The sequence below is a fragment of the Sinocyclocheilus rhinocerous genome, unplaced genomic scaffold (genome assembly GCF_001515625.1).
Source record: "Sinocyclocheilus rhinocerous isolate Xijiao unplaced genomic scaffold, SAMN03320098_v1.1 scaffold1275, whole genome shotgun sequence".
In the NCBI taxonomy this organism is placed as follows: domain Eukaryota; kingdom Metazoa; phylum Chordata; class Actinopteri; order Cypriniformes; family Cyprinidae; genus Sinocyclocheilus; species Sinocyclocheilus rhinocerous.
Window position 1 is genome coordinate 681,603 of NW_015628268.1, and position 12,226 is coordinate 693,828.

General features: G+C 39.2%; 1 protein-coding gene across 3 annotated transcripts in view; it reads left to right on the top strand.

Moving 5' to 3' along the window:
* Positions 1 to 12,226, top strand: part of LOC107737225 (tau-tubulin kinase 1-like) — a 36,679-nt gene that overhangs the window by 21,022 nt on the left and 3,431 nt on the right. For all 3 annotated transcript variants that reach the window (XM_016548684.1, XM_016548682.1, XM_016548683.1), the window contains 3 exons: positions 3,750 to 3,954; positions 4,039 to 4,202; positions 5,046 to 5,589. In XM_016548684.1, the coding sequence (XP_016404170.1) occupies positions 3,750 to 3,954; positions 4,039 to 4,202; positions 5,046 to 5,589 (913 nt within the window). The remainder of the gene's footprint in view (positions 1 to 3,749; positions 3,955 to 4,038; positions 4,203 to 5,045; positions 5,590 to 12,226) is intronic.

Consider the following 12,226-nt stretch of genomic DNA (forward strand, 5'->3'; position numbering starts at 1 on the left):
AACTCTCTCTCTCAGTTGCATTATCATCAACATACAGCGAATTACACAAAACACTTATTACAACTAACAGTAAACAAATATACAGATCTCATGCACATATAACACATGTGCCAGGGGGTGCTTAATAAACTGACAAACTTTAAATCCGAAGAACTGCGTGCTTTCATTACCCATATAACGTTAGCTCCGACGTAGACTAGAAAACCCGTCAAAATAAGAGTCCCGCCTTAGTAAAGGAGATCTCATACATATTTAAACTTACAAAAAATATTAAAATGTATACAAAAACAAATTAGAAGATTAATCATAATAAAGTCTGTTACAATAAAGAAGGATTAGTATGTATTTAATTTTACATTTGTTTACTTTATTTCTGTACCTGAAAACTGTTGATGATGTTCGTCCATCGTTTTCGAAGAGGACCTAGACATCTAACGGGTTGTGGGCTGTCCACGGTGTATCCGCAGGTGGCTGGTAAGGCCGATACGGGCACAGAATGATCTGCCGCATGTCGGGCAGACATGTGTGGGCACCACTGTTGCAGCATTTGCAGCTCTGGCTTTACGGAGTGCTCGCTTCTCTTGTGCTATAGTTGTTCTTCTAGCTTCAGATGTCTGGCAGCCTTGGTGGATCAGCGTGCGCCATGTCGATCGGACTTGTGCCAGGGTTTCCCAGGAGGGTGGTGTCAATATCCAGGGACTTGAGAGAGGCTTTCAGATTATCTTTGTATCGCTTCTTTTGTCCCCCGTGCGATCGCTTTCCTTGAGACAGCTCACCATAGAAGAGCTGTTTGGGTATGTGGTGGTCTGGCATCCATACAACATGGCCTGCCCAGCGTGTCTTGGATTTCATCAGCAGGGTGTGAACTGACGGCAGGCCTGCTCTGGAGAGGACTTCTGTGTCTGGCACCTTGTCCTGCCACCTGATCCTCAGAAGTCTGCAGAGGCAAGTCGTGTGGAAGTGGTTCAATTGCCTAGCGTGCCTCCTGTATACAGTCCAAGTCTCACTGGCATACATCAGGGTAGTCAGCACTACTGCCCGGTAGACTTTAAGCTTTGTAGCAAGGCACACGTTGGTCCGCAGTCCGCCGAATGCAGAGCTTGCCTTGGCAATTCTGCAGTTGACTTCGATGTCAATTGTCTCTGCGCGGGAGAGGGTGCTGCCAAGGTATGTAAATTGGTCCACTGCTTGCAGCTTTTGTCCCTTCACTGTGATGGTGGGCTCTTCGTATTGGGCTTTCGGAGCTGGCTGGTGCATCACTTCGGTTTTCTTTGTGTTAATAAGGAGGCCGAAGTTGTCGCATGCTGCTGTGAATTTGTCCATGCTGGCTTGCATTTCCTGCTCTGATCCAGCATTCAGGGCACAGTCGTCAGCAAAAAGGAGGTCTCGTAGCACAGTCTCCTTTATCTTGGTGACAGCCTGGAGTCTTCGCAGGTTGAACATTTTCCCATCTGTCCTATATCTCAGGCTGACTCCCAAGGAACTGTTCTGAAAGGCGTCTGACAGCATGGCTGAAAACATCATGCTGAACAGGGTCGGTGTGCCAACACGCACCCTTGCTTGACGCCGTTTGTGACGGGAAAGGCCTCTGAAGCTTTTCCGTCGTCCAGAACACGAGCCGTCATGCCGTCATGGAACTGACGTACCATCAGAATGAATCTGTCAGGGCACCCAAACTTCAACATAAGCGCATTATCTTTATTATTTATTATTAATTATTAGACCTTCGCGACTGACATTGTCAAAAGCCTTGGTGAGATCCACGAAGATGGTGCACAGTTCACGATTCTGCTCTTGACACTTCTCCTGGAGCTGCCGGGCTGCGAAGATCATGTCCACCGTGCCACGCTCTTTACAGAAGCCGCACTGTGTCGCCGGTAGTAGACCCTGTTCCAGGTGGTCAGTCAGGCGATTCAGCAACACTCGTGCAAGGATCTTGCCTGCGATGGAAAGCAGTGATATTCCTCTATGATTATCGCAGACTTGTCGATTTCCTTTCCTCTTATAGAGGTGTACAATGGACGCGTCTTTCAGTTCCTGAGGAATGGATCCTTGATTCCAGAAGGACTGGAGCTGAGTGAGTTTGTCAACAAGCACTGCACCACCAGCCTTATAGACTTCCGCTGGGATCGTGTCAGATCCTGGGGCCTTGCCACTGGACATCTGGCTAATGGCCTGTAAGGTTTCAGTCTCTGATGGTGGGACGTCCAGGCTGTAGTTGATAACCGCCTGAGGCATTCTGTCAATCGCCTCATTATTGATGGAAGATGGGCGGTTCAGTATGGATTGGAAGTGCTCAGCCCAACGCTGTAGAATCAGAGTCCTCTCAGTAATGAGAGTTACACCATCTGAGTCCAGTATAGGGGAGCTCCCTGAGGGCTGAGGTCCATACAAGGATCTGAGGGCTTCATAGAACATTTTGGCATCGTTTCTATCAGCAGACTTCTGGATTTCATCTGCTTTGGCACTCAACCAGGAGTCCTGCATCTTGTGAAGCTTGCTCTGTACGGTCCTGCGAGTGTTATTGAAGGCATTTTCCTTAACTGTTGACAACGGGTCGTTCTGATGAGCACGGTGAAGGTGGTACTTTTCAGCAAGTAGGGCCTTGATCTCTTCATCGTTTTCGTCAAACCAGTCCTGCTGTTTCCTGTGTGAGGGTCCAAGAACCTTTAGTGCAGAAGAATGCACAATATCCCGGAAGCGTTCCTCAGCAGTTCCCTCTAATTGCAGCTCTGAGAGTTGGTTGTCAAGATCTTCTGCTAGTGAAGCTGCTGTGTTGGGGGTTCCTCAGTTTGCTGACATTGATCTTTTTAATCACAGCTTTGTTTCCTGCACCAATAAAACTGCTAGTATAATTTAATGCAGGTGTTTTTGAACTTTGCTGATTTAAAACATGATCAAAATACTATCTATTTTGATGCCAAAATTTCAAATAAGAGAGGAAGTGACAAATATCGGTATCGGAATCGGCCAATAAGTGTCTGTTAAAATTGGTATCGGTATTGGCCCCAAAAAATCCTATCGTTGCATCCCTGACTGTAACACATACACATGCATGGAACTTAACAAATCCCACACTAATTAACAGACAGTGTCTCGGGGGGCTTTGTTTACTTGTCGCACGTTGTCACATAAAAGCCGTACAGATGGATGAAAGGCATGCTTACAGTCTGAAATACACAAGCAATGAAAAAAAGAGACAAGCTTGCATCTATTGTCTTCTTTGTTTTACTTAATTACTGTTATTTGCATACTGATAAATTTACTGCTTTTTTTTTAACTGATTTATTGGTCACAAACATCCAGTGTTTCTTGGAACATTGTTGGTGGTTTTCAGTAGGTTTGTATGTTTAGAGAGGAGAAAACTCACTTCTGATGGAAATGTCACTGACTTGTTTTAGCCATTGCAGTTCTAGAAAGGAAGAGTTGTTGTATTGCTCCAGGACATGAAGAACATTTTACCATGAAAAAGAAAAATGTCTGATGACTTTTAAAGGAGTTCCCCCTCTGACGCTCTATTTCGAAACTCTGGGGGACATTTACAGAAAATGACTCTTTAAAGGTGAATCATGTGATTCCTGCACCACTACTGGCAGTAAACAGATTTAAAAAAAAAAAAAAAAAAAAAAAAAAAAAGTTTACAAGTAGGTTTCCCCAAAACATTTTTAAGGTCATTCATGGTCACCCTGATTTTTTATTTCTTTTATTTTTTAATTGAAATTGACTGTGATCTTTTCTTTGACCTTTAGGGTCATAAATGTGACCCCAATGCCAGGTGACCTTCAGCGGGAAAACACAGATGACGTTGTGCAGGATGAGCACCTAAGTGACCAGGAAAATGCCCCTCCGATTCCTTCTGGCCGGCCAGCTGATGGCAGCCAGTTACCTACGGACGCAGATGGATGGGAGGAGACAGACTTTAATCGAAACAAACTCCGGATTAACCTTGGAAAGGTGCTGCAACCGAGTAAACATAATAATCCATTTGAAGTTTTATAAATCAATTTCACTTAAATTTTCTTTGATTTTATGTTGCAGGGAGGTCAAGAGGAAGATGGTAGCCGGGGTGTGTGTCCTGTGTCACCACAAAGGGGTTTGGACTCTCCGGGTGTGCAGGTGCACTCGCTCAGGTACCGACGGGTCAACAGCCCTGAATCTGACCGCATATCTGCTGCTGATGGACGGGACGGTTATGGACAACGGTGGGTCATAAATATACTTTGGATTTGTCCAGATTTTGTATTAACTGATCCAATCAGAAGTTAAAAGAAGAACTATCCATTTAATAATTTTAGTTTTACTGTTTTGAGTCATAATAATGTGATGCTGTTTTTGCACATTGACATTTATCTGTTAAGTTTCAATTTTAAAGAGATAATAATATAATGATAAAGAGATAATAATACATCGTGTTGGCTATTTTTCACTGGTAAAGTTGTAATTCACTGCATTATTCAAATAAAGATGAGTATTCACACTACCGTTTGAAATTTTGGGATCACTAAGAATTTTTTGTTTTGAAATAAATAAATAAGACATTTGTTCAGGAAGGTCATTTTGTACTTTCTATTAATCAGAAAAAAAGCATCATGACTGTTTTCAACCTTAATAATAAGAAATATATTTCTTGAGCACCAAATCAGCAGATAATAATGATTTCTGAAGGATCATGTGACTGGAGTAATTAAAATTCTGCTTTTCCATCTCAGGAATAAATTACATTTCAAAATATAGGCCTATTAAAATAGAAAACAGTTATTTAAAATTATAATAATATTTCACGGTATTACTGTTTTATTGTGTTTTTGATCAGATAAATGCAATAAAAGTCTACTTTTAAAAAGACTTCTTTTAAAAATTGTACTGACCCCAAACTTTTAAAAGGTAGTGTTTATAATCCAATCAAATTATATAAATACATATAATGTTGACCTATGAAGTAATGTGATTTATTATATAATATTTCGGTCATATTTTTATGTACTTGTATATGTTCTTCTTTGTATCATTTAGCTTTATAAATTCATAATTTATTCCTGTCTCAGCTCTCGAATGGACATCCTGGGTTCTCCTTCTCGACACGTTTACTCCTCGCAGCCCGCTCAGATGCTGTCCGTCGACGGTTACCGTGGAGACCGCGGTCGTAATGAGGCCTCTGCATCAGTGGACCAGGAAGCCCACAGCAATGCCTTCATCCGCTCCGTCCCACTTGCGGAAGAAGAGGACTTTGACAGCAAAGAGTGGGTTATCATAGACAAAGAAATGGAGCTCAGAGACTTCCACCACCTCCCAGGGGCTGAGCCCACCACATCCGGCACTACGGATGAGGAACCAGAGGAATTACGCCCTCTGGAGGAAGGAGAAGAGCGGCGGAGACATAGAGGGTCAGATCTGTCAGTCAGACCCAAGACATCACATGGCGACCATACTACACGAGGCATGCTGCCTCTTACAGAGGAGGAGGCGTCCAGGAGGAGCGGGAAAGGCCAGTCAACATCAGCGGAGAGCCCTGTGCAGTCGCCCTGTCACTCGCTACCCTCTGGACGGCCGCGGCGGGGAGAGTCAGACCCCAATGGACCTCAGAGACAGGTAAGATTATCCTGACTAAGATGCACTGACATTCTTATGCTAAAGATGGAGAGCGTTGGTGGGATTGAGGTGAATGAGGCTGAAAATATTTGATGGTGGTAAAGAAATCATGAGGTCCAGTTAGAAGAGCTATTATAATTTGTTTGTTTACATACACTTTTTAAAAAATTTTTTACACAGGTTATATTTTGCATGCAATGTTTTCAAGCTCATGACATGTTGAAGAAAAATGGTCTGGATCAGATATTTAAAATTAAATCAGGAAAGGGATGTTTATTGATAAGAAACCTGCACTTATCAGCTGAGTAATGGATTTTAGCTAGCTAATAATGAAATTAATGATAATGAAATGTCACATAAGATGGCAGGAACATTATAATGTAATTTAATGTAGTTTATTTTGCATCGCATCTTGCTATTTTGTTAGTTCTCTGCTTGCAAAGCAATGAAAAATATTTTCAAGATGTTATTAATATATTTTACAAATATATTAATGCATTTTTTTATATTTTACACAATTTAATACAAATTTAATACAAACATTTGAATATACATTACCATTCAAATGTTTTTGAAAGAAATTAACACTTATAATAAGAAATTATTCTTGAGCAGCAAATCAGCACATTAGAATGGTTTCTGAAGGATCATGTGACACTGAAGACTGGAGTAATGACTGCTGAAAATTCAGCTTTTACATCACAAGAATAAATTACATTTAAAAATCTATTAACATACGAAACATTTACTTGAAATTGTAACAATAATTTACAATATTACTGTGTTTACTGTATTTTGACTAAATAAATGCAGCCTTGGTGAGCATAAGAGACTTATTTTAGAAACGCACACACAGGATTTAAGTATTGTATGTGTTTGTATTACATTGTGTAAAAAAATAAAATGTATAACAAAGCTTTAATATCCTCTTTGGAGCACTTTCCATCCTCCTTTAATTGTGGTGCCTGACTTTTTTTTAGCTACCATTTACAGAGAATGACCTACATCAGGGATTTATTTTACCTTAGAAAGAAATTTGTTCTCTTGCCACTTCTTCAAAGACCGAACATGAAATACTGGTTCTGGAGACTTGGTTTACATTTATAGCACTTTTTTCTTAAAACCAACTTTTAATGAATATGAAGGCAGTGCTGATGGGGTGGTGCTGTTGTCCCACTCCACTTTTTATAGGGTGTGTGCCTATTTCTTCCTCCCTTTCTTCTCTCTGTGTCTGTCACTCTCTCTATAATTCACTATGTCTGACACACAGACTCATGCCTCATCTCTTCTTTTCTGACCATCAAACATTTGGTTTTCACATGATTTGGTGCAATATAATGATTCTTCTTTGCTCATGGTTGGTCTTTTGAAAATGTGTTATATGCAGAAGTTGAGCTGTAACTAAGGGGGTATTCAAACTGGTCATGTAGGTCATGTACACACTGCAAAGATACAATGTACGAGTGTATATCAAAAAGCTATAATTATCATATGTAAAGAATAATGAGTCTTTCATACTACAACCTTGCAATATGGATGTGTGACCACAGTGATATTTTTACATCTTGCGACAAGAAACATGAATACCAAACAAATCGTATTCCATTTGTTATGAAACCATTGTCCACTGAGGCCGTTGTGCGTGTTGTGTTTATGCTCATGCTGATTTCATTGCATTAACTAGCTGTTCAGTTTGTTCCGTACACTCTACTACATGGATTTAATAAAATTTCAGTTGCTGATACTTTAAACAGTTTGATGAAGATAGCTTGATGATGATATTAAGATGAAAATTCTATTATCATTTACTCACACTCATGTCATTCCAAACCTTTCTTTGTGGAATATGAAAGATAGTTTGAAGAATGGCGTTAACCAAACAGTTTTGGTCGACAGTTTGGAACGACATGAGGAAGAGTAAATAATGACAGAATTTTTATATTTGGGTGTACTGTCCCTTTAACATTTACATCCCTTTACGTCATGTAAATAACTCAGTGTGAACAGAACAGGTTAAACACTCAGAAGAGGAGTGACAACCATATTTACAATAGCTGCGGTGTGTGCATAGCCCAAATTTCAATACTTTTTTCTTTTTTCCTTCCAGATAAATTACTAGATAAAATATCCTAACTCTTGATCTGTAAGGCTAAACCAGACCTTTGCCAATGAGATTTAGGGCTACATCTATCTGGTCCTTCAGAAAAAGATTTTTTTTACCTAGATACTGTCTTTGTGTCTTTGACTGCATTTTTGAAAATGAGGGGTCTACTGCGGAGCGTTTTTACAAATTTCTTAAATTCTGACTGTGGTTTGCTTTTTTTTTTAGGATGCTCAGCACTAAACCGCTCAGTAAAAAAATTGCTCTAATTCACATTAAAGTTATTCATTTTCATATTTGAATGTTTGTCATCCCTCATAGTCCAAAGCAAAATTTGTGAAAAGATTTCAGCCGCTCTTTACCACTAGGGCGAGCCAGATGACATATAGTAGACCAGCAGTTTTGCTCATCTTAAAAGTTAGCCGTTTTTTATTGCTCTCATTTAGCCAAGAGGAAATATAGCAGAACACAAAGATGTGAAATATATATTTTGGGGCATTTTTCTGAATTACCTTTGGAAAAATGTGCCCCTTACGTTGTTTCGCTATAAACACAGTCGCAGCCTTTTCAAGCTGAACTGAGATTGCTGCTCAAATCAAAACAGATGAGGATGCTCATTTTCCCAGCAGTCTTCACCTTTTAAATGCCCACTGCCTTTTGCTCGGCCTTTCGCTCAAAATCACGAATGACACGTTGATTTCACCCACGGAGAAAATACCAAGGCTGTCGCTGGAGCCACAAAAGAAGAGTGAAAGAGGTGTTTGCGGTAAGCACAGTTTAGGCTAGTCCCTTTTGTACCTGTTTGATGAACTTGCTCATTGTTTTTTTCTTATCTGATTTCTGTTTGTCATCTTTTTATCCATATTTACCCATTTTTATCCATGTGTGTTTGTGTTTGTATGCCTGACGAGTCATTTTTCGTAAGTTGTCCGCATTTACAACGATGGTTTTCTGACGATACCGATCAGCAAAATGGTTAAAGTACTTTGGTCTCGAATCTCTCAGCTCATTGTCTTGTACATGGACACATATGGCACATTTTTGAGAGGTGGATCTGCATCAAACGAACAGCCTCTGTGGAAAAAAAGAGGCTCTCAATGTTGACCGCCCAACCAAAAAGAAAAAAAAACATAGCTATCCCTTTAGCTTTGTCTCTTGTGAAAACTTGTTTCCAGGCAACCCATTGTAGGTCTGTGTAAAGAGAGACCGTTCCTCTCTTTCCTCTGAGTGTCTGGCGTTCTCCTCACTGCATGCGACTGGGGAGATGCCTTAAATGTTACAAATACAAATCCTCCACTGAGCTCGTGAATTTAAACGCATGCTCTTTCTCGTTTTATTTCAGATGGATGATGACAGGCCACACTCGGGCCCGCGCTCTAACCAGCTACGACGTCTCGCCTCCTATGTCTTCTCGTCCTCCACGTTGGAGACTGAGCAGTACCCTCACGCTGGAGGATCCTTCATCCAGCGCAGCCGCTCAGCCGAAAGCAGCCCGGCTCACAGTAACCTCCGGTGCGGCTCGAGACGTCACGCTCCCCTGCATCCACCTGGAAGTCCACGCAGCAGGCACTCCATGCTCAATGTGTCCCGACTGCAGATCCAGCAGATGCTGGCCAAACTAATGAACAAGAACAGCTGAGGAAAGCTGATGTAGTCTCTTCTCAGACACCGAAGTGAAAGACTTTTTTTGTTTTGTTTTTTGTTAAAAGGACAATTAATTATTTTTAGGGAAGATATAGTCTTTTCTGATGCAATAAACTGTAGAGGGATGTAGGAACGGAATAATGAATTAAAGGGAATGGCGTGCTTTTACACAGGCTGTTCATATCTCGCACTTTCTGCTTGTTATGAACAGACGCTTTAGTCATTTCAATCACTCTGTGAGTAAAAATCTCAATGGATATTGCAAAGGTATTCAAAGCCAAAATTTTCTTAATTATCTGCAGTTGTGTTTGTGTGCCTCTGTTGCATGTTTGGTGCATTTCTGCATAGCAGCTGTGGTCACCCTGAAATATACCTGATCACGTTATTTTAGCCTGGTGACCCACTGCCTTTAATATGCAAGTTATTTCATTGTCTTCAATGCAACAATGCAAAAAAAAACATGATTTTTTTTTTGATGGTCTTTGTCTGTCTTTGTTCGATTTTTCATTTTTTTTCATTTTTTTTAAAACTTTTTTATATTTAATTATAATTTAGGCTGTCAGGCATTTTCTGAATCATCATTCATAGTACATAATGTTCCTTACACAGGCTTTCAATTTTACAAAGAAATTTTAATTTTTCTGTGCTCTAAAGGTGCTTTGCCTCACAAAGGAGATGTTATGCAAGTTCTATGAAAGTGTTTTAAATGTAAAATGGAACCACAGGAGCAAATGGAATCATATGTCTATGCTTTTATAACAAGTGGAGTGGCATGCTGGAGTCTGGTTATCTTCTACAAACTAAATTTGAGATAAATGAATGAGCTGTTTTGATGCTTTCATAAATGAAAGATCAGCACTCTGGATTTTGGTTTCTCTGCCACTGATTAAAATTATTATAGCCATAAAGTAAGCAAAAGAAGGAAAAAAAGACAGCAGTTTCCATTATATAGCATCTTTTCTTTTGTGCATTTAGGAAGGTATGTAGATAAAAGCTTCCATATTTGATTTAATCATATATTTATGTGCATAGAGCTTTGAATGCACCATGTAAGCATTATATCTCATTGAATACATCCTAGTTAGCATAGATTTGTGTTGTATGTTAAGTAGCAAAAGTATGTGTGCAAGACTGCTTTAGGGTCTTTTGAGTACTGTTTCTCACTATTGCACTTTAAAAAAGACACCGAATTGGAGCCATCGTTTCCTTGGCGATGTGAAACAAAAAAATGCGATTGATTGCAATAAGATATGAACGGTTTTGAATTGAGAGGTATGAGAGGTGGTGTGCTTTTGTCCTTTTCTCAATTAAAATCCACTATTGTTTTGTTGTTCTGAGAAGGAGAAGTGAAAATAAGGGCATATTCTAGAAAATATTATGTGCATAAGTAGGACATAAACATTTAGCAGTTAAATAGCACCTTTGTTGAATAATCTTCATGTTACTAGAAAGAAAGTTATAAAAGAATAAAATCGAAATATGGGATTTCACAAAAAGTGTTTGTTCACGCTAGCATACAACTCATCACTTTTTGAGTTTTTTTTTTTTTTTTGCACCTTTATATGATCGCATTTACTGAATTGTGCATCTTCAGTGAGTGAATAATAAGTATTTGAAATTTAATTAGAACACAGACATTTCAAAATTCAGAATGACTTTTTTTTTTATGTGTTTCTGGTATTGTCACAGTCATGGCTTCTCACATGAATGTACTGTTTATATACTCAAAACAGGCTGCTAACTCTTGCACTTGTTTTGCACATCTGCTCTTGCCTGGTTTACATCAATGTTTTTAGCAGAAATTTAACAGAAATGACACCGACATTAATGGTGCAAGAAAAGTCGATATTGTTGAGACTGTCCAGGTCTGTTGACCAGGGAGTACTGGAAAGACAGTGCTGTTCAAAACCTTGTTCTTGCATGACTAACAAATGAAGTTGGTCCATGAAAACAAATGAAAATGTAAGACAATTTTGTATGGCTTATGTTATGCCTTTATGTTCCCATGAATTGTATGTTGATTGTTGATTTACATGCTAAGTGATTAACAGAGCAACTTCCTTGATGTCTTTTTGAACCCAATATATTTAATTGACAGTATTCAGAATATTTAATTGACAAATACATTTGCATTGAAGCATACTAGCAGTGGCAGCACAGTAGAGAGTAAGGACTTGTCTCTCTTCCGTCTTTGTGCTTTCAAGATCTACCATTATAAAGTGTTAGTATGGCCCATATGTTTTTTCAAAAGATTTTATTTTAGGTTATATACAATGTTTACAAAATTTTCTAAGGCCTTTTAATTTATCTCTACCTGAACATCTGCATGTGATGCTTTGAAATGCCAAAAAGAAAGTAATCTGTCACACTCCACTAAACTGCTCTTATGTCTAACGAGTTTTACTTTTACTTGCCTATACACAATGCCTTTGTCACAATAACACCTTTTATATGAAGGAAAATGCTGTATTATAGATGTAATGTGCATGTTGTATGATATATTGTTGATTGCAGGGGCATTCTATATAATGTATGTAGGGAGATATGATGGATCAAGGACATTCGGAGCATAATCTTGCCCACAGGGAGTGATAAGCGGTGAGAACCTTCACTTGAGCTACAATGAACTCTATTATGTTAGTACGATACCTGGCTGAAAAGCAACAATGTACACAGAACAACAGAAAAGCTCTAAAAGGAGCTGATACAAGCACTGACTTTTGTCGATATTTAATGTATTCCGTATATTTGCAGTTAAAAACGGACAGATCAACGGTTACAGCTGTGATTTAAAAGTGTCTGCTGTAAAATAACAAATTGCAAAAATAAGTTGCAGAAGGTTTTATTTTACTTTTTATGTAACCAGGCAAGATTTTAATTTACAATGACGGT